General features: G+C 37.0%; 3 protein-coding genes across 5 annotated transcripts; 1 reads left to right on the top strand and 2 right to left on the bottom strand.

Moving 5' to 3' along the window:
- Window positions 1–216: 216 nt before the first annotated feature.
- LOC131303294 (F-box/kelch-repeat protein SKIP6) lies at window positions 217–5871 on the top strand. 2 transcript variants are annotated; one of them, XM_058330093.1, is made up of 2 exons: window positions 217–1415; window positions 5281–5871. In XM_058330093.1, the coding sequence occupies exon 1, from the start codon at window positions 313–315 to the stop codon at window positions 1396–1398; it is 1086 nt and encodes a 361-aa protein (XP_058186076.1). In that variant the 5' UTR covers window positions 217–312; the 3' UTR covers window positions 1399–1415; window positions 5281–5871. The 2 variants fall into 2 exon arrangements, with proteins under 2 accessions (XP_058186076.1, XP_058186077.1); XM_058330094.1 differs by lacking the exon at window positions 5281–5871 and adding an exon at window positions 4163–4464 and having other exon boundaries at window positions 228–1415.
- An 856-nt stretch (window positions 5872–6727) lies between these two features.
- Window positions 6728–12959, bottom strand: LOC131303295 (shikimate kinase, chloroplastic-like). 2 transcript variants are annotated; one of them, XM_058330095.1, is made up of 11 exons: window positions 12749–12959; window positions 11346–11674; window positions 10284–10357; window positions 10016–10070; window positions 9856–9928; window positions 9479–9566; window positions 8023–8105; window positions 7812–7941; window positions 7623–7701; window positions 7226–7290; window positions 6728–7087 (listed from the first exon to the last, which is right to left on the bottom strand). In XM_058330095.1, the coding sequence occupies exons 2-11, from the start codon at window positions 11560–11562 to the stop codon at window positions 7052–7054; spliced, it is 900 nt and encodes a 299-aa protein (XP_058186078.1). In that variant the 5' UTR covers window positions 11563–11674; window positions 12749–12959; the 3' UTR covers window positions 6728–7051. The 2 variants fall into 2 exon arrangements, with proteins under 2 accessions (XP_058186078.1, XP_058186079.1); XM_058330096.1 differs by having other exon boundaries at window positions 10284–10342.
- An 8087-nt stretch (window positions 12960–21046) lies between these two features.
- LOC131303292 (uncharacterized) lies at window positions 21047–21595 on the bottom strand. The gene is made up of 2 exons (XM_058330091.1): window positions 21378–21595; window positions 21047–21270 (listed from the first exon to the last, which is right to left on the bottom strand). Exons 1-2 carry the CDS (start codon window positions 21521–21523, stop codon window positions 21084–21086), a joined length of 333 nt encoding a protein of 110 aa, XP_058186074.1. The 5' UTR covers window positions 21524–21595; the 3' UTR covers window positions 21047–21083.
- Window positions 21596–22639: the final 1044 nt, after the last annotated feature.

Below are 22639 nucleotides of genomic sequence, written 5' to 3'. Positions count from 1 at the left end.
AAAATATGGTGTTTAGATCAAGAATCTTACACATATTAGATGCCGTTGATTCTCACGTAAGCCCCCTCAGTTTTTTTTTTTTAAATTTTTGAACGGCTCGGATCGACAGTCCGGTGGCCAAAGACAGCCCAAAATGGCTGGTCTGTATATTTTTCCTACAAAACTATCGGTACTGATAGCAGTGCTCTTTTGCTCCACTGATCACACAGAAAACATACGTTTGATTCCTAATCATCACATAAATACAAAAACCTGGAGTATATATATCTTCACCGGCAATCACCACCTCCAACCCACTCCCAGGCCCGGCCCATGACCGACTCCACCACCGCCGGCGGCTCACCTCCGCCGCCCCAACTCCTCCCAAACCTACCAGACGACGTCGCTCTCCAATGCATTGCCAGAGTACCCATCTCCCACCACCCCTCCCTCTCCCTCGTCTCCAGGTCCTGGCGGTCCACCGTAAACTCCCCTCTCCTCCACGCCACCCGATCACTCCTCCGCTGCACCCAACACTTCCTCTACCTCAACATCCGCATCAACTCCTCCTTCAACTGGTACGTACTCGATCAAAGCCCTACCAACCCTAGAAAACCAAGGACCCTTTTGCCCCTCCCCCCTCTCCCTTCCCAGCCAATTGGGTCTTCTTTTGCCGTACTAGGATCCAAAATCTACGTCATCGGTGGGGCTATAAGCGAAAACCCGTCGAATTCGATCTGGGTTTTCGATTGCCGGTACAATAGATGGGAAATGGGGCCTAAAATGAGGGTTTGTAGGGAGTTCGCGGCTTCGGGAGCAATAAACGGGAAGATTTATGTGATGGGTGGATGTTTGGTGGATAATTGGGCCCGGTCGACGAACTGGGCCGAGGTATTCGACCCGGTGGCGGGGTCGTGGGCGGCAGTTCCGAGCCCGATTGAGGTTAGGGACAAGTGGATGCATGCTAGTGCTGTTATTGATGACAAGATGTACGCGATGGCGGATAGGGGTGGGGTGGTTTATGACGTGGTGGTGGGGGAATGGGGGGATGTGTCGACGGGGATGGATATGGGGTGGAGGGGACGGGCGACGGTGGTGGATGGGGTTTTGTATTGTTATGATTATTTGGGGAGGATCAGAGGGTATGATGCGAAGGAGGATGAGTGGAAGGAGTTGATGGGAGTTGGGAAGGGGTTGCCTAAGTTTTTGTGCGGTGCTACGATGGCGAATGTGGGAGGGAAGTTGTTTGTGGTTTGGGAAGGGAAGGGGAGTGGGAAGGAGATGGAGATTATGTGCGCGGAGATTGAGGTTTGGAAGGAGAAGGGTGGGGTGTTGAGTGGCTCGATTGTTTGGTCCGATGTGATTCTTGTTGTTCCGAATAGGGCTTCCGTTGTTCATTGTGCTGCGGTTGTATTGTGAGTTTGGTAATTCTCTGGGTATGTTTCACTTCCTAAGCTTTGCTATGTGTGTGATTCAATTTTGCTTATGCTAGTTAAGTATGTCTTAATTCTCATGTGGTATGATATCGGAAATTGTGCATGAATATGGTGGGAAGTTTTATTTTCACGAGTTCTCTGTTCGTTTGGTTGTAAAATGTTTGATAATTTGTAAAATGTTCGTATTGTAAAGCTTTTGGATGAAGAAATATGTCATTTCTGGTGTTTCTGAAGTCTTGAAAAACTTGCGGTAAGTAATATATTGCCAGCTTAAGTACCGAAGTAAGTACCACGACATGGTAGTTAGAAGAATACTCTGACTCGGGAATATAATTCAAGAACCAATTCCAGGTATACGCATTAGGTGATTCTGATTCGAAGTTCCATTGTATTGAATGCTTGAAGGTCAAAGACATTCAGAAATCTGTTCAAAGAACTTGAAGAAAATAGTTTGTCCAGTTTATGCTTTTGTTGGAACAATTCTTAAGCATTAGAAAAAAGGAAGTGCATAGCACTATCAGTGGAACTAGAAGCGTTTAAGATAATGAAAGTAATTGAAACCCCAAAGAAATACAAATAGATTTCTAATCCACTAAAACCTCCCTGTATCCATAAAAGTGATGCCAAGAGCAGCCCCTTGAAATTCGAGAAGAGGAATTACTGTTGGGGTAAAGTTGTTGGTGTCTCTAGATGGTGGCCAGGGAGGAAATGATGCTGGTTTAAGGGGATATGAGAGAACTCTAGCGGCCCGTTTGGATGGAGGATTTGATTTAGGTGGATATGTAATGAGGGTGGATTTGAGGATGGATATATAATAAGGGGTAATATGTTAAGAAGGGTGGTCCCACCCCTTAAGAAGGGTGGATTTGTAATGAGGCGTTTGGATGTTTTTTTGAGAAGGGGGATTTGAAGGGTGGATATGATGGGATAAGATGTCAAATGACTTAGTTGCCCCCAGTTTATTAATTTAATAGATAATAAGGATTAATTTCATTATAATTAGAATATATACATATTTATCATTATTTTTTGGATAAAATAAATTCATTTTATCTTTACAATGTTGAAACCTTAATATTTATTATGATTTTTTTTATAAAAAAATTTAAAACCAAATTTTATAAAATAAAATCTTTATGTATTTATTTAGAGTGGTTGAAAATATGTGAGTGGTAATTTAAAAAAAACATAATTCATACATACATACATAATACATATACATATGTATATGTTACTGCCTTCTTTACCACCGAAATCCCAAAATCCCCTCCCCACTTTACTTCTTCCCCATCTGCGGCTGCAACCAAATGCCCAAATCCCCACCGTATACACCCAAATACCCCAAATTCCCTACACCTTCACCACTGAAAAACTCAAATCCTCAAATCTCCCTCAAAATCTCTTCCGATTACAGGCAAGAGAGGGCCCTGGCGAAGGAGCAGAGGAAGAGGGAGGGCGGGAGGAGAGAGAGCAGCTCCGGTGACGAGGGAGGCTCCGGTGACGAGCGGTAGTCTTTTCTGTCTTCGTTTCTCTCTCTATAACCGAATTTCTTAATTTTTTTTTTCTTTTTCTTCTGGTTCAAGGGGGGATCTGGAGGGGTAAAACTGGCTGAAAACCCCCGGATTTGCCACCGACGGGGTCAGACCAGCGCTTCACAAATCTACCTCCAAGTGGATTTGAAGCCGCTACAGTGTTTATCTCCGGCTCCCTCAAAACTCAACCAAACACCGGATTTGAGTGGGACCAGCACTACAAATCCGGCCGCCTCACAAATCCGCCTTCTTCTCCGCCATCCAAACAGGCAGTAGTAGTCTAGTTGATCATTTCAATTTTCAAGTAAGTTCCACACTTGTGGTTTGAGACAATTAAATGGTGTTTGAAATTGGTTGCTTGTATTGGTAAACAGTAGCTGGGATGGATGAAGAAGAGATATTGTTGGAGAATCCGGTGTCTGGTGCTTGCCCACACTTGTATCGAGCTCAGTCAAGACTTGGTTGTCCCAAATTCTTTGTATAGAATGCAACCGAAAGCATTGGAAATTGGTTGAAATTGGTTGCTTGTATTGGTAAACAGTAGCTGGGATGGATGAAGAAGAGATATTGTTGGAGAATCCGGTGTCTGGTGCTTGCCCACACTTGTATCGAGCTCAGTCAAGACTTGGTTGTCCCAAATTCTTTGTATAGAATGCAACCGAAAGCATTGGAAAATTCATAGGATATCTTTTGCAATTATAACATTTTACCGCACTTGATTCATCACCGATAATGTACTTACTGCGTTCTTATGAATTTATCTTAAATCTGAAAATTTTCTTTATTTGAATTTTTTCGCATTTGTTAGTTTTGCCCCATACTTTTGTAGGTTATTGATTCGTCTCGATAAGAGAAATCGGAAAAGTAAATTTTTTTTACTTTTACCCAAGTATTTTGAGAAATAACCATTTTTTAGCAAAAAAAAAAAAGACGACTTTTTCAGCTAAAAAGTGAATATTCTCAAAATACTTGGGTAAAAGTAAAATTTTTTTTTGGTACTTTTCCGGTTCCTCTCAAAATCAATAACCCAAAAAAATTTGGCACAAAACTAACAAATGGAAAAAAAATTCAAATAAGGACAAAATTCTCGGATTTAAGTTAAGTTCATAAGAACGCAGCATAGCTCCATTTTGCATTTTAAACTTGTTTTATGTACTTTCTCTTTTTTGTTTATTTATATTTCTTATTTTCATTGGGGGGTGGTTTGAATCATAGGGAAGAAGTTTATGGGCTCTGTTTAAGAAGAGATTGGATGTGGGCATGGCTAACAAAATTGAGAAGATGATCATGAAAGACTATTTGTGGGACGGTTTGGGGAGGGGAGGAGGATCATTTAATTGATAAGCATGTGGTCTCACTTGCGTAGGATAAGGGTGGGTCTGGTTTAGGACATCTTGAGGAGAAGACTGTTGTCTTGCTTGGTAAATGGGTGTATAGGTTCCGTTCTCATAATTTGCGAGGGATGTATTGTTAGGATTACACATAGTTGCAAGATTATGGTGGAGATTCTTCAAAGCTTCACTTAGCAACCGATCCGAGTCTGTTTAGCAAAAAAAAAAACTGATCTCAGTCTGAAGTTCCGATGTCTTTCAGGTTTCCCTCAGTTTAGTTAGATTAATGTTGGTAATGGATAGAGACTTGAATCTTGGGAAGAGGTATGGTGGGCGAGGTGCCACTTCATTGAGTACTGCGACTCTGCAAGTCATAATGCTTCTATCTCTTCTTTTTGTGGTTTCCAATCCCATTCCTTTTTCTTTTGTTGGAATATTTTTTCACCCATAAATCTTAACGGTTCTTTGTTTTCTGTGTGCTTCTTAGCTATTTCCTATGCACGCATACTCTATTGATTTGATAGGTTTGGGTTCTCATCCCAAACATGGTTCTCTACAAATACGTTGGTTTGCGTGGTTGGTGTGATTTGGATGTTATGACATCTGAGACTATTTGAGAACAAAATCTGGAGACGCAAGGGGTATATGTGGGATGAGATTACTGCTAGACTTCCTTTTGGGCTTTACCGACGCCTACATTCAAGAGCATACCTTTCTTTTTCATCTGGTTATATCTGTTGTGGCATATGGTTATTCGATCTTTTCTATTTTCATTATATGGTGTCTGGCAGCACTGCAAAATATCTAGACTGTGCACCTTATTCAAATTTGACCATACATGTGCTTCCATCTTTTTTTAATCAAGTATGTCTCTTTGCATTTTTGTTTTTTTGTTTTCTTCTTTTTCGGGTTTGGGATGGGGGGTTGGGGTTCAGTTACGAAAAGCAGCTTTATGGATAACATGTTTGATTTTGTGGGTGTATTGCTATGTCTTTTGTACAGGTTATTAGTTATTCAGAGGAATATCAGAGAAAAGGGAGGAGATCCAGTTAAACTGTCTCGTTGGCTCTTCATCTTTAATCCAGCTTGGATGTGGAAATCCAGTGCCAATAAGGAAGCAAGATGTAAATTACTCAATACTAAATAAACCTTGTGACCAGCATGTTATCAATGTCTATCTATATGATTGCTCCAGTGGAAACCTTCTCTGTCGTCCTCTGGGGAGGTTGAGGGGGAGTTTCTTTCGGTTAAAAATGCCAGAAACTTGCTCAACAGCATTTTGGGGGTTCGGTCCAATGACTCTGGAAGGTTGTATCTCCTTGTTTAGCTCCTGTTGTATTTGTTTAGAGCTTCTCAATTTACCCCCTTATATATATTTGTATAGTGTCTAATCAACTGTTTCAAAATGCTTGGGTCTTGTTGATGAGGCTCTTCCTTCTTTTGCTGTGTTTCAATCAGTTGTGTAGTAAAATTTTATAGAACAAAAGCATTAATTCCCTATTCAGTTTTGTTGAACATGTAACATTACAAATCCAGGACTGCTCAAATACTTTGCAATTCTCAGTCTTGTAAGGTATTATGTCTGTGTTAGGATCTGTCAGTACTCCATTATTCACTCTAGTTTTGGTGGCAAGGAGGATCGAAGAAGTTGTGGCATGGGGTTAGGGTAGGGAAGTGACTCAATAATATTTTGCAGATTGGGATACGGTTTGTACCTGATGAGGGAAGGTGTTCGGGATTGGAGATTCTTCAACTACTGTGGGCAAGTGATTATGTACATTTGCGTCTAGGGAGGGGGCGTGGACGTTTACCAGATAGGGTGTTGTCTCTTGAGGTGATGAGACTTCCTAGGTGGTGACGATGTTGCATGAGAGTGGGCTGATCCACCATTTGTGGTTCTTAAAATTTGCTGGATACGAGGTAAGGAGAGAGAAAGTTGAAGCCTTTCACGGCGTAATTTGTTTGGAGAAGTTAGGTTGGAGATGAGTTTGCGGGTTGCGACTGTGCCACCCATTTTTTGTTTGGCAAATAGAGATTGTTGAGGGCGGGTGTTCTTGAAAATAGTTTTTGGTCGAACTAACCCATCGACACCGATGGCAAGGAAAAGTTTGATTTAGATCGAGAAGGACCTCTCTCTCTCTGGGGGTGGGAGTTGGAAATCCGTTCGTTCCTTTATACGAAACAACTAGGGCAAAAATTGATAAGAATGTGCAAGACTCTGCATTTGATTACTCTTCTAGTTTTCCCTATATGTTATACGTCATTTGATTACTTTTCAGGGACGCAAGCTGGTCCGAGCATTAACGGGAAAAAAAGAGAGAAGCCCCTTGGACCTATCCCTACTTAGTCAAAAAAATATTTGACGAAATAGACGTTGCAAGCGGAAATTGAACATATGACCCAACCTCTTACCATTAGGCAACTAAAGTACGGACGTGCATGTTTCAAGTGACAAAATGAGATTTACATTTAAAAAAATTATCAGCCATATATTTACATCTGCATCTTAAGCATCATCAAGAAAAACATTACATTACTTTCTCAAAGAATAAATACCCTTTTCTCTATAAAATCAGAAACATTGCACCCTCTGAATCCTCCTCTCTTTTTTTCTTTTTTTTCCCAATCTTTTACTATCATTTTCCCCTTTTTTGATCCCGCATAGATGGAATTGTAAAACCCAATTAGTTATGGTAAAAGCATTAATCTCAAGATTAAGCGTCAAACATAATAAGAAAGCTTGGTGGAGTAGGTCCGTGGAATAGGCAATTCCCTAGTTCTTCAGGAAGTTCTCAATTTGTTCTAACGCCTGTGGAACACAAAAATGAAGTTAGCTGGGAAAGTTCATTTTTGATAAACTTTAAGTGGAAGCCATGATAGGAAATACGTCCAGATTATCAGAATGCTTGAGAGAGCTAGAGAGAGAGAGAGAGAGAGAGAGAGAGACCTCAATCGCTATAACTGTTGGTGTGAGATTGCATACATCTATGTAACCAAGCTTGGCTGCGATATCTGCACGATGGAAATACACATACTTCAATCAGAACTCACCAGAAAAACAAAGCACTAAACATAAATGTCTAATCAAACCATACAAGCAAAAGCACAGCACATAATAGACAATTAGTGATACAACTAGAAACAGCAACGGTGTACAATATGATTAGGAAGCATTCAGTTAATTTCTTGACGGACAGAGAAAATCTTCCACCACAAAACAACAAAGCTTTCAAAATTAGGAGCTATTTGAACAAGAAACAGAGGCACAAATGTAGACAATAGTTGAAATGCTAAAATGTGGCCACTAACAGACGAGAATGATACATGAGACAAGCAAATCATACTTTCCAAGGAAACCCTAGCACTGGCATTGGCATATGCTTCACTTCTCTCTTCCATAAGAGAAGACAAACGCGTGAAAGCCTATAGTTCAAAGGCAAAAGTGAGTAGCAGAAAATATCACATGTAATTAACACTCGAGATATCTTCCAAATAAGGAAAGCTTGTTCCATACAATAGAATGAAATGCCCACCTTTGCATAAGCATCACCTTCTTCTTGATGCAGAAGGGGGCGAGATTCCGTTCCTACAGATGCAATTCTCCTTGCCAAGGCTTCCAATGGAACATCTAACCAAACACTAATCCCCTTTTGCATGTATTTCCTGAAAAGCACAAATAAGATTAATGAGAACCACATGAGAATCTAAAGGTCAAGGACTTCACAATTTTGTCCGATGATTTACCAGTTAATGGGCCGGATAACTGCTCCTCCACCGGTGGAAACAACTAGCCGCTGCATTTTAGACAGTTTCCGCAATACCTCTGTCTGCAGGGCAGAAGCTAATTACTGGCCTTTGGCACAAATTAAGGGTATTAAACAAACAAATAAGTGAAAGAGGAATTTGGGATTTGATTCTAATCTTTACATCGTCCAAGCAACCAGCAGTTCTTGATTAAAGGGATACTGCAGGTATATCTAATAGAACAAATCAACATTTTTGCAAATACTGCAGGTGTAACTACTGAAGATTAGTAGTGGAACTTGTAAAATTCGTAATTATAGGCTTTGTCCACTACTAGTTCTAGAGATGAGGCATACTGCAGGTGTATCTACCAGAAAACATAAACATATGTGGTCGTAAAGGTGTATCTAGTGAGTACTCAAGACTAGAATAGTGGGATTGGTAGAATTTGCTTATGATATCTTAATTCTAGAACTATTACTTCCACAGTTGAGGAAAAGGTATCCCTTGAGAAGTACATATGATAATCTGGAGCAGATAAACTCATGGAAAGCGCAAGACTCAATAGACAAGGTAACAAAGGGGATTAAACTACCCACATAAGAAGACATTATTTGAAGACAAGTGCAAAAGTGAATGGATATTTCTTGATGAACTTTCAATACATTAAGGGCATGTTTGTGTGAATGGACTAATAGTGAAGTAATATATAATCCCTAGCATAAGTAACCTCTTCAGACTACAAGTGATAGGATTAATAGTACCACACCATCGTAGCGTATCTGCACTTTTTGAGATTACTTATCTGATGGTCATTTACTCCGAGCTTTCAAAATTTTGACCAAAAACTGATATGTTGTCCGCTTGGATATTAGTCCAACCTGATGCCCTTGTGTGGTCAAACAAACAGGCTCTATGGTTACGGGGTAAAGACAGCAAAAAAAAAAAAAAAAAAGAGGAGGGGGAGTCCGGTCTTTCATGCGATGCTGAGAAGGAAGTCGAAAAGAATGAAGTGGGGGAGGGGAAGTGCAGACAAATGAATGAAAAGTATTAGCATCTCCAACAGATCCCTCATGTAGCAAATCTCACAAAATTGAAGGTCCAAGGCTCCAAGCATAAAATGTATGCTTCCGTTAAAAATCTAAAAAAAAGGGCATAAAATGTATGCTCCAGTAAATCTCTCAAACACCAAGTCACCCTTCATATTTTCTCTCTCCCCTTCAAATTTGTAGGATGCTTCTCAACTCCCAAATGTCACAATAATGTCACACAAGCACATGTGTGTCCCCAAATGTCACAATAATGTCACACAAGCACATACACACATAAAGCACTAACCTTATGGTCCAAGAAACATACATTTCAGAAAATACAAAAAACAAAAGTGGAGAAGTCAATATTCACACATTGTTCAAAATGCAAAGAAAAGGTAGAAGATAAATTGGAGCTCACTAACCTCATTATCTCTGAACAAGCCTTCCCCATACAGCTTAAAGATTTCGGCTACAGAAGTTGCCCCAACTGCCTGCTCTATCAACGTGTCACTGCCATCAACAAACATGAAACTGTCCCATCAGTATTGAGCATTAAGTATAGTGTGTCAAGGGGTCATCTTGGCTGAAACAATCTTAATGTGCAAGAAGTGCGATCTGTTTCCAGAACACCAATAGCAACCAATGGATCCGTAAGACAATATGACTTGAATCATTTTTTTCTTAAAGAATTTAATAACCTTTGAAATGCATTACAAAGAATATGACTCGATTCATGTCTCCTTACTCCATAGCTATTTTGCGAAGAAAAAAATTCTTGACCAGCAGCATCACTACAAACCTGTCAAAAAACGAATAGCTAAGAACATCTGACAGAATCCTGCCAATGGTCGTTTTTCCAGAGCCCATCATACCTGCATTTTGAACACAATACAGTTAACTAGAAATCAAAAACAAATATTTGATCAACTAATCGTAGAGGATCTTGATAAGGAACTGACCAACAAGATATATACAGCGTCCATTTAAAAATGGTTCAATGTCTTCTGCCTTATTCTGCAATTTTAGTAACTTCCAATAAGATGATTGCTGAAACTATTTAAGAAGGATCCAATGCAACTCCATGTTCATGCCTATATCTTGCTGAGCAATGTAACAGATGTAGAAAGAGGCACTATATCTAGACAATCGATTTAGTTGTGCACCCTCAAAATAAACATCTAATCTATAATCAAACGAGGAAGATAACAAAGGGACCACATTTCGTACCTTTAAAATCATAGCTTCATCAAAAGAGGCAGGAAAACTTCCAGACTGCAGTACTGAACCTACAACAAAGATATCTGTACTTCAGTAGCATCACTTGCACACATTTTCACAAGACACCTTACAACAACAGTTCATCTGAATGTAACCAACAAATATGTCTCCCTAATTTCCTACCTTCAGCCTAATGGGTTTCTTAGGGATGGAAGATAAATACAAAGATAAATACAATATTCTCCTGGTAAAAAAAGACCAACAAAGCATTATCCTTTTATGGTAAGGAAGACAAACAAAAGAGAAAGAAAATAGAAGTCGAAAAGTTGATGAACAAATAACACAAGGCAAATATAGAAACCACTGCCACTGATGCCCATGGTGCAGGTCATGATCTCTCAGAACTTGTCATTCTACATGTACCACGTACGTTTCTTGGTACTCTAAAGACTAAAATGCTAAGATGGGTGTAAAAACTATTTTATGGGGCATTCCATGGTGATATGGTAAAAGCTCAAGCTGCCAAGTGTGAGAACATAGGTTCAAGTCTGGTAACCCCTTTGTGCAAACTGCAAATCTTGACAAAGATTAGGTTTGTCTCTTCAGTCTTACCCCTCCCAGAACCATCAATTAATTGAGAACAAATCTAGACATATCGTTTTCTCTAGCTGCAGAACGCGTTTTGTTGTAAACAGATGAGTAAAAGGCAACGGTGAAATATAGAGGGCCACATGAGAAATCCCTTCTCATTAGAAAGTTTATTTCAATAACACTTTTCAATTTCAATTTCAACTTCATTAGTCAGTACTAGCATAATAATATGCACAACAAGTGATCACAATCCACAAATCTTCTAAGAGCTAGGGAAGAGCATGCCTTTTCGAAAGAGGAACATAATTCACCGTTCCAAGTGGCATTTATGGAGGCAATGAACAAAAACCATACTCAGGTTTTACTTTGTGTTGTACAAACATAAACTTAGAGGGCACCAACTACTGATTATCAAACAATAGGGGGAAAAAGGCATGTTCTCATCCTTTAAGGAATAATTCTGTTAAATTTTGTACCTACCAGGATAATTCCTGTAGGAACATGAGACCCTCATTGCTTCAGGTTTATGCCAAGTGGCAGTGCCAGTAGGCTGCAAATGATTAGAAATAAGATTCTGAAACCCCTTTGGCTCCCTAGATCTCGGAGAAAATTGCAATGAACCATTTGGCTTCCTCGTAATCTTCTCTGAATCATTCCATGTTGAGATTTGCAAGCTCTGTGCAAGTTTAGCCTCCATTTCTACTATCTTAAAACAGAAAGGACCTCGAGCACAGCAGGAAATTGATAAACCCTCAAGCTTATTGTCCTCCGTTAATGTAGAGATACAGCCTCAATTCTGTCAAACTTCTCTGCAAATTCCATCCAAGTTCATTGATCATCTGCCTAACTTCCAAAAGTTTATGAGACTAAATTGAAAAAGTTTTGTTTTCCACTGGCTTGATTTCAACCAGATGAACAATCCAGCTACTGCGGTAGATATGTTTTACAAATTAGACGCCAATGAGTCTTTATTCTTAATCATCATTAGGATTGTTATTGTTATTATTATTATTATTATTATTATTATTATTGCAACTCCCAGATGATGAAAGATGTAAACCTACTGATTGACTACAAGAAAAACTGTAGTACTTTCTTTTGATTTCCGACATACTCTAATAAACACCCCAAACACAAAAAGTAATTACAGAAAAGTAACGGATCAAAAAAAAAAAAAAAAAAAAAAGACAGAAAAGTAAGCGCCAAAATCCAACATTTAAATTCTAATGTTCAATTTTTAAAAACATGGGATGTTTGGAACCTTGGGAAAAGAAAGGAAAGTAAAGGAAAATAATTTTCCCTTGTTTTACAGAGAAGAAAATAACAATCCAAAGAATGGAAAAAAGAGTACTGTGAATTTTCCTCTACACTTTCCTTTCTTTTCCTCAAGTTCCCAAACAGGGCGGAAGGTCAACGTAAATCACAAATTCAAAAAACCAAAATAAACAAAGACGCGGATCCGTAAAGGGTAATTTAAACTTCCAGTTAAGCATAAAATAAATAAAATCATTCAAATTTGATATTAAGAGCTTTAAAAAAAATTTGAAATATCTTGGTCCTCCTGTTCTTTTCCAGAGAAAATTTATTAGGATGCGAAACCCTAACACAAAGGATCAGCTGATTCAGCTCAACCAAATAACTGTCTTCTAACATTTCCATGCGTTTTTCCCCTTTCCAAAATCAATAAAAATCTCTGATCCAGATATTCGAAAGACTTATCCATTTCCTTTTCGTAGTAGATTCAAATACAATGCATGATTTCCCAATTGTATTTCGAATGCATCGGTATGTATACATGTACGTATGGCCAAAGAAGAGTGGATATATATACCCAATTTTTTTTTTTTGGAGGATTTCACAACAAGAGTTTCATGTGCGCTTACCAGTAAATCAAACAGGGCATGAATCTCAAACGCCGCAACAAACGTTAACGCAGAACCAAGAGCACAGGTGTCTCTTCTCTCTCTCTCTAGACCAAACTCGCTTCGATCAGTGCACCTGGAGAAATTTTTCGTGCACCTGGGTTGGGTTTCCTCCGTTCTGCTCCTCAAGGTACGTTGTTTGGCAGACACATCCCAATTCTTTATCAAATTTTAGTTAGGAAAATGATTTTTACGCCCCCTTTTATTCATTAATTAACACTTTTTTTTTTAATGATTTATTGATTATTAAATTGCCTTTCGTACGATTTTTTTTAATCCGCTCGTTCGTACGAAAGTGACTCAGAGCCCGTTTTAAAATTTTTTTTAAAAAATAAGTAATTTATTTCACATTTTTAAACTAAAAAATAGTGTAAATGAAAAATAATTTTTTTATTTTTTTTGCATCGTATAAAAGGTCTTGATGAGATCTTTCAAACAAGATTCATATTGTATATTTTTAGATTTCAATAAATCTATAATTTTTGAGCTTGAAATTATCTTTTTAAAAAATAAGAGATTTTTTCCCGTTTCGGGACGGGCTCTCAAAGATAGTTTTCCAAAAAGAGTAATTCTACCTCTACACTCATCTTCACACCCATATACACACCCACACACACTAGAGTGTGCAGTGTGAGTGGGGCTCACACACTTGTGTGTGTATATTGGTGTGATCATAGAATAATTGTTTCAAAAAAGTGCTTAGGGCCTGTTTGAATGGGAGCTACTGAAGGGATATTAGTAATATCCCTTCTTAAAACTGTAGGCCCATGGTTAAGCCATGGTTTAAGAACACATTTTGTCAGGGTATTAACTAAGTCCTGGATTTTCTTGTACCTCCGAATACACCCAAAGGGAGATTATTTATGGGTAGATTTTGGGGAGTTATTACATAAAACCTTCGGATAATACCCCATTTCTCTTCCATTTCAACTACAAAATAATTTTATTTCCCCATTTTATTCCTCATCCAAACCAAATACTATTTAATTCTTCCGTCACATCAATATGGGTCCACTCTTCTTACATAATACCCTCTACTATTCTATCCCTCCTTCATAACTAATATCCTCAATCCTTATTCCGCATCCAAAAGGGCCCTAAAAGTGCTTCAATGATGAAAAAATTACTTTTCGTGTTTTTGGAAAACTGCCCTCAAGAGGTAAGAGTAGTAATTTCAACTTAATTTTGACAAGAAGGGAGTGCAAATGAATATAAGGAATGTAAAAATTGTTTTCCTTTAATTAATTAGCATAAACAGGTGATAAATATAGAAATTAATTTTTGCACTCCTTCTTTTACCGTTCACGTTTCTCTTTTTATTTTTATTCATGTAAATTTATTCCACTATCCCTTGATATGTCGAAAGGTAAACTAATGCAAGGGTAAAATGATAATTTCATGTGAATAAAAAATTAAAAATGCGGATGGTAAAAAGGGGAGTGCAAAGATCGCTATTCTTTGATGATTGCAGAAAGAAGCGAACCACTACAACATAATGTCAATAAAAGTATCAAATACGCATTGCTCCTACTAAGGAAATAGTGCTAGATTGGTTGGTGCTATGCACCTATTCGGCTAAGATGCCCCAGTCCGGTGAATGCCCCATTTTTTCTCAACCGTTGGAATATAGATTGTGGTCATACATAGTGGTAAGTATGGTATTACATTGTGGTAAGTATGAGAATCGATTGTGGCTATACATTGTACTAAGTGTGGCATGCGGAAAAAAAATCATAAAATCACCTAATTTTTATGAGTAATTTTGATCTAATGGCTGAGATTTCATATTTATGGGGGCACCCATGCCCCAATACCATTGTGGGGGCATCACAGAAAAATTCAAGAAAGTATGGGAGTAGTCAAAAAGTATAAAGTGTTCCAAACTTTTTTGAGTTGTTTAAAATTTTCATTTTCCATTTAAAAAGACAGAATGAAGAATATACCTATTCAATTTTTGAAAACATGTGAAAATAAAAGAACACATGTATATACAAGGATAAAAACAAGATTGTACCAATGAAAATGCAAGCTGAAAGAAGATAGGATATTCCTTTGCCTGATTTTGATGCATCTGTTCTCTACTTGCAAGTTGCAACATAGAAGTGAATTAGGGGATTTTGCTGTGCAGTGGTATGCGCAGCACCGTGTGCGTACCTTCAAGCCGTCGAATCGTGCATCTGACGGCTCGGATCTCATTTTGGCAATGAAAGACTCTCGATCGTTGGTTGCCGAGATGAGATCCAAGCCATCGGATGCACAATTCGATGACTCAGAGGTGCGCAGCACGGTGCTATGCACCTCACTGCACAACACCAACCCGAAGCAAAGTCCCACAGATGTACGCCCTGCTGCGCGCAGAGAGGTGCTATTCACACAGACAAATGGGGCACAGATCGTGCACAGATCTTGATGTGGGGCCCACTATGGGTCCCACACAAATGATCCGAGTCGTTCATTAAATTTGAAACATTTTTTCAAGGGTCTTCACAAAAAATCAGATCAATCCGATACCTATAAATACTTGATCTAATCATCTAACTTTTCATTCAATTTTGAACTAAATGAAAACTTATATCATTAGATCGAGTACTTATAGATATCGAATCAAAATGATTTTTCACGGGAGCCTTTGAAAAAATATTTTAAATTTAATGAACGGCTAGGATTTTTTGTGTGGGATCCGTAATGGGCCCCACATTGGGATCTGTGCACAATCTGTGCACGCTTTGTCTGTGTCAACAGACTTATGCCTGCGCGCATAACTAACACAAAAAAGGTGAAGATAAAAAAATACTTGTTTGCTTAAACCTACTCCATCACTAAAATATCATTAAAATAAGCATTTCACCTAACCCAATGGTTTCTTAAATTTTACCTAACCCAATGGTTTCTTAAATTTTACCTAACCCAATGGTTTCCAATGGTTTCTTAAATTTAATCAAAACCCAACCAAATACAAAAAGGATATGTGTAGCAAAAAATGTAGCCATCACCATAGATAACATTATCGTCACTCCATGCTAAACCAACGGTTAGGGATGTGGAAATATCCGTCAACCAACCAAATCAGTCCACTCAAAATCACTCGTCAGAAGATGGCAGGGACGGATTCAGGAATGTATCCTAGTGGGGGCATCTGTTAATTATAATGACAAAAGTTTATTTTTTTAGTCAACCATAATATGATCGTTCAAAATTATAGCATGCAATACTAATTACAAAAGTTTATAAAGTGTACTTTAGGTTAAATTAGGTAAAAATGAGCACAAAATCTCAGACAAAATTTTTAAAGTATGTTTTAAATGAACATTAACAAATTTTAGAATGATCGAGTTAGTTTTATTAATATCTTTATTTTAAAATATTTCTCCGAGACGGTTAAAAACAAAGAGAATCAAGAAAGAATAGCTCCAAATAGACAAATAGCTCGTAAAGTAACAAGTATAAATGTATCATATGATGAAATTAAGGCATAAAACTAATTCTATATGTGTATTTTCGGGATATATACAAGTGTGTATGTTTATAAATTAGCATACTTTCATAATTATGCTAATTTATACATAAATATTCTTTAAAAAATATTTTTATTTCGAGTGGGGCCACGTGCCCCATGGCCGTCTGTCCCTGGAAGATGGGCGGGTCGAGTTATGCATTTATTTGTATAATGAATTTGTGGTTGTAGATTTTTTTTTTTTTGAAAATTTTTGCATGCTTAGAAAAAAAGAAATTGTATTCTACTGGGTATCAAAAATATACTAAATATAAAATTAGTCAATGGATAAATAAATTGTGGGTTTCTATGGTTACTTCTTAATTAAAACGGTGAGGACTTTTCTGTACACCGGAACCTCTTACTTCATTTTTCTTGATAACCACTCTTTGGCTCTACCGACGAATTATCCAGTAATACGTCTTTTGCAACGAGATCTATCTAAACAGTAACGGTATTTAATTATGAAGGTTAGCTGGGTAGCCGTCGACCTTGTTAGTCTGTTCTTGCAGCAGAAGGAGTCTAATCTTTCTGTTTTATTTTTAACATAGGATAGGATTTCAGAAACTCCCCCACCAACCCCAATTCAATAAATACAAGTAGGTGAGACAAAATACTATAAATTCCAAGCGGTGGCCGATAGTAGAGCTTGGGGGTTTTTTGTTGACGGGGCCATTTATAGACACTATGCAATGGCTTTGATAGTCACCTACCAACAACGATATCTGGACGCTAATTCTAAATGGATTGTGATAGTTACCTACCAAAAACATGTATGGATGGTTGGTAAGGTCCTTAGAAATTGGGGTCGGATCCTGTCCAGTCAATACCGACTAGTTTTGTTCAGTTTTTTGTATTCGGGCCGTCCAAAGTGGCCCAAATTTGTTTGGAGGTGTTTTGGATTTTTTTAATAAAAATTTATTTCGAACAAATTTGAACCGTTCAAAACACTTTTGAACTGCCCCGATGTAAAAACTAGACGAAACAGATCGATAAGGACCAGATAGGAACCGTGGCATGATAGAGCCTCTTGTCTGCTGAACCCCAGTTTGGCTAGCTGAACCGATTTTAGTAAGTCCAAGGGACAATGTTGTACCAAAAAGTACTAAATCTCACCCTGCCTTTTATGATCTTGTATCTCCGCAATAACTATCTATATAATAAAACAAAGCTGTGTTTGAATCCAAAAGACAACCAATGCTCTAGATTTATCCTCATCTATATAATAAAACAGAGCTGTGTTTTAATTCAAAAGACAACCAACGCTCTAGATTTATCCTCATGCCTACATAAATCTCTACCCTTCATTCTATAAAATGGTGTTTTGGTAAATACTTTGCTTTTTATCCCGCCTTTATGAAACGAAATCTGCCATAATTACATTCCATATTCTAATCCCATGACTTGCGAGAATTCCAAACTGAAAAGGAAACATAAATCATTAACATGGCAAAGTCATCCCTTAATTATTATCCTTACGGCAGCATTTTTCCAAAGAAAACGGTAGGAGTACTCCCCATTACCATTTAAAGTAGTTTCTAAAGCAATTCTTTGTAAAATTTGGTAATTAAGATTCCGTGATTTTCCTTCCTCGTGATTTTGTGGGTTCAGATTTTAAAAGAATAACCTTCTTTTTTTTTAAGTTTCTCATTTGGTAATCACGGAATTGGTTACCCCCCTTTTTTAAAAGTGACTAATTTTTAATAGGATTGGTTACCACATCCCATGATTTTCGAAAGAAAACAAATAATTGGAAGAGCTTATGAAGAAAAAACTCTTTACTAACAAATCTCTTCTTTATTTGAAACATATGTTTGATCTACAAAAATCAAAAGGTCTCTTTTATGCATTAAGTCATTTAGACTTTCTATGTTTTTTCCTTTGTTATTGAAATCTATATCGTCTTTTTTCTACATTAGTCTTTATTTTCACAGAGTTACTAATAATTTTCTTTTTATTTGCTATTTGCAGATTCATAGGAGTGACGACATAAAATGGAAGCTTTGGAGGCATCATAATTTCAAGCTAGTGAATTTTCCTGCAAAACTGGAACTTCAAATTGCTGTCAAAGTAATTTCAAGGGATTTTTTTTGGCAAAACTGAAACTTTATATGAAGAACTAGCGTTGTAAGTATTAACAATATTCCTATTCTTATATGATTTTTTTTTATTTCTACTTCCATTTGATCTTATTTAGAACTGATTATCCAAACTTCTTATTCTGATTTCTGCCTTTGAAATTTGCAAATGGTTTCTTTGAAAATCTGGACATATGTTTTGTTAACTAATTTAATTTGATAGGCTTCCGAGAAAATGTGTTCATTAATTTTTTGTTTACTAATCTTTGAAAATCCGATAGGCTTCCTAAGGACAACGGATAGCAACAGATAAAAAAATTTCTACCATCTTTTTTTTTTTCATCCATTGTTTTCCATTTCAAAGATTTCAATATGCTTCTTAGCATGCATTTCTCCCTTTAAACATTGGTAAAAAGGTGTAGTTGCTTTGATTTAGTTGTTTTGTACTACTATTAGCTCTAATGATCTCATTTTTTTTTATTGGGATTCTACTTCGCGTTCAATGATTGGCAATGAGATCAAGACAATAATGCCAATTTTTTCCGTGAAAGTGTGCTTCATGGCTCATGATCAGTCCTTATGCTTCTCCTCTGCTATTTACAAACACTCCGAACAATTGGTTTACATTAATTACATTATAATTATGGAAGAATTTTGATTAGGTTATTATAATTAGTCTATTTTTTGGCGTGATGATATCGTTAGTATGTATTATGTCTCTAAGTTTTTGGTTGGTGGTGATTGGTGCAGGTATTCCTAGAAAGGGGCTTTGGCGTGGTGTTCTTGCACGTCCTTTGTCCAGGAAAGGAAGGTTAGATGCGTGCCTAAAGGAGCTCTTCGGCCATCTTAATCTTAAGAATATTGAGGGACAAAGGAGCATTGGAGTCTTCATGATGACCGACCGTCGTTGTTAGGTTAAATTCTGATTTATTTTGTTAACTTGAATTTTGTTTTATTTTTTTGTTGTTGAATGATGTATGGTGAATGATGTTGACAATTTAGAATAAGAATTTTTTTGTTTGATATGAATTTAAATTAACTATGTGTACTTTGATTCATCCCGTGCATGGCACATTTCTGGAAAGAGTGTAACTCTTTTTCAACATTTCTGAATGGTTTAGTCATCCTTTTCAAGATGCAAAGGATTCGATCCAATTCTTTCAAGATGCTAGGGAACAAACTATTTGTGCTTCGCTTAGTGGATTCTTTCTCGCCTGATCTACGCTTTGCCACAAGTTTGTAACTATTGTAAGCCTAATTTTTTTTTTTTATGTTGCTTCGTTCTTTGTTGTTTCGTGGTTAAAATAGCTTTTGGGGGAAGCTATAGACAACATAAATTAATTTTGTAAAGTCTTCAGTTAACATGTGTTGGTTTGGCTATCTAGGTTTCATTTTGTTTGAATCCACTTAGTTGTAGTACTAGGCATGTATTGTGCAATTGGGAGAGTGGGATTGAAGTTATATTTTCGATCTACAATCTTGGTGATGGATTAAATCCAATTGCACTGCCCTTCGTCTATAACATTGGTTCCTAATTTTTTATGTAAATCCTTTTTCATTTTTTATGCTGGCAAGAGATGGTGGTTATGTGATTGACTAGGTCCTCACAGTTGCTTGAGAAGTATTGCGATGTGATCGTTTGGACTTGGGACTACTGCTTCAAGTAATATTTTCTTATGGCTTTCAATGGAATTTTTTTTGGAAGCAAAATCGAATGATCCTGTATGAAGGTGGTGTTGATGTTGGTATGTACTAAATTTGATAGTCTTTGTGAATGATTATTGGTTCGGGATGTCTTTCATTGAAAGTAACTCATAAAATTTATATTGATATTCATACGCTTTGTGATACTGATTTACAACTGGGGGAAGGATAAGTGGAGATAATCAATCGGGGGAAGAATAGGTTATTTAAAATGTGTTTTTAAACATGGATATTTAAGCACAGTCATTGATGAGTGAAGAAAATGATGCTCTATTGATTTTTTTTCTGCCATTGTGTTAAAGAGGTTGGAGGGATAAAACTTAATAATTTTTTGGCTATCAATTCGGAGCCGTGCCTTTAGGCACGGGCATGCACTAGTTGTAATTCAAAACAGAGTAGGCAAGACATTTTATATACAAGTCCTGGTACGGTGAATTTCAATTGTTCGGAGCTGACCATTCATATGTGTCAGTTTTAACAAAAGAACAACTATTGAATGAAAGGTTCACAAAGAATGTTTTGTATGAGATAGCTTTATCTGTCATTCTATTTTGCGAAATGTATTGGCTGAGATAGCATTATCTGTAGCTTTATTCTGGTAGATAGACTATTTCGCAACATCAGTTATATATCGAATGAAAAGATATAGAATTATTATCATAACAAAAAGATGACCTGCTATTTTTCATTGTTCGGAGCCGATCATGCATATGTATCGTTTTAAATAAAAGAACAATTATTATAATTCAAAACAGAGCAGGCAAGACATTTCATATAGAAGCCCTGGTACGACGAATTCCAATTGTTCTGAGCCGACCATTCATATGTGTTAGTTTTAACAAAAGAGAACACCTATTGTACTTCTAACAGAGTAGCCAAGACATTTCATATACAACCCTGGTACGGTGAATTCCAATTGTTCGGAGCCGACCATTCATATGTGTCAGTTTTAACAAAAGAACACATATTCAACTTTCCAACACCTATTCAGCAAAAGAACACCTATTCAACTTTCCAATACCTAGTCCGTCTTCAAGTTTCGGTCTTTCCAAAGAGCTTCTGTCCATGTTCTTGGTTTATCATACAGGAACCTTTGCAACAATAACACTCTGTATTGTCTGATTTCATCAGTTGTCAATGACTCAGGGATGCGATCTCCCTGTGCAAGCTTGTCAATGATGTAGCAGACTATAATTCCACAGTCAACGCTGCAAAAGTTGTCATAATCAGAGTTAGAAGGAAAGAAATAGAGTAGGAAATAATACAGTGCACAGGAGTATCGAAATAAGATGCTGAACAAGATTAATTGGCTTACGTTCTAGGTCTTTGTTGCGGAGATGCGGGTGAGATTATCGGAGCATTAAATTTTTGCTTTTCAAAGATTGTTTTGTTTTGTGATGTGAGGATGAATGTTGGGGTATGGTTTTTCTTCACGAATCCTTCAACATATCTTTTCTGCATTTGTAAGGTTAAATATTTGTTAATTATTATTTTCGTATCATTTGAGTATGGATTACAAGAAGTCCAAGTATTTTTACCATTAAACGAGCATCTTTAAGGTATGCATCTGTATTTCTTCCAGTTGGTCTGATGGAATTGTAATGCCTCCATTGCCCATCCTCAATGTCATAAAGCACGATAGTCCAATGGTATGGATTGTTGTCGTTCTCTTTATTACCTCCTGAGGAATTCATGGGGAAACCAAGTAGCGATAGGTATGGTCTTTTTGAATGAGTTCTACCAGTTTGTCAAATTACATGCGACAAAATACATACCATATACCAGTTGAGATAACCATATCTCTTGGTTTCTAGTGGATAATTCAGAACATAGAATTCGTGAGATATTTTATCTCTTGTTCTTTGTGCGCAAAAACAGTATATGCGAAGCAAGAGATAACAGTATCTCAGACACATAATATTTTTTTGATATTCTTATCTCTTGTTCTTTGTGGGAAAAAACAGTGCATGTGAACAAGAGATAACAGTATCACAGAAAAATAACATGTATTTATAAAGGATAATTCAAAACATAGAATTTGTGAGATATTCTTATTTCTTGTTCTTTGTGCGCAAAAATAGTATATGCGAAGCAAGAGATAACAGTATCTCAGAAACATAATATGTTTTTGATATTCTTATCTCTTGTTCTTTGTGGGAAAAAACAGTGTATGTGAACAAGAGATAACAGTATCACAGAAAAATAACATGTATTTATAATGGATAATTCAGAACATAGAATTCGTGAGATATTCTTATCTCTTGTTCTTTGTGCGCAAAAATAGTATATGCAAAGTAAGAGATAACAGTATCTCAGACATATAATATGTTTTTGATATTCTTATCTCTTATTCTTTGTGGGAAAAAACAGTGCATGTGAACAAGAGATAACAGTATCACAGAAAAATAACATGTATTTAAGCAATAGATACAGAGATCAAGTAGTTATGCGGAACTAGTGTTTTACTTACCCACAATATGGATTTGAAAAATAGTATTTTACTTTCATCTCCTTACTCTCTTTCCAACATGAATGTAAAAGAATCGATGAGCTGCACACATTATTTGATGTGAGACT

This window comes from Rhododendron vialii, chromosome 10a (genome assembly GCF_030253575.1).
Source record: "Rhododendron vialii isolate Sample 1 chromosome 10a, ASM3025357v1".
NCBI classification, from domain to species: Eukaryota; Viridiplantae; Streptophyta; class Magnoliopsida; order Ericales; family Ericaceae; genus Rhododendron; species Rhododendron vialii.
This window is presented reverse-complemented; position numbering and strand designations above follow the sequence as displayed.

Excerpts from the sequence above, each read along its gene's own strand:
- LOC131303294 (XM_058330093.1), top strand. The coding sequence starts at position 313 with ATGACCGACTCCACCACCGCCGGCGGCTCACCTCCGCCGCCCCAACTC.
- LOC131303295 (XM_058330095.1), bottom strand. The coding sequence starts at position 11,562 with ATGGAGGCTAAACTTGCACAGAGCTTGCAAATCTCAACATGGAATGAT. Across the intron at positions 7,942-8,022 it reads GTTATCCGGCCCATTAACTG|GAAATACATGCAAAAGGGGA; the intron begins GTAAATCATCGG and ends TGTGCTTTTCAG. Across the intron at positions 7,291-7,622 it reads TGCTAGGGTTTCCTTGGAAA|ATATCGCAGCCAAGCTTGGT; the intron begins GTATGATTTGCT and ends TCCATCGTGCAG.
- LOC131303292 (XM_058330091.1), bottom strand. The coding sequence starts at position 21,523 with ATGCAGAAAAGATATGTTGAAGGATTCGTGAAGAAAAACCATACCCCA. Across the intron at positions 21,271-21,377 it reads CCGCAACAAAGACCTAGAAC|CGTTGACTGTGGAATTATAG; the intron begins GTAAGCCAATTA and ends CAACTTTTGCAG.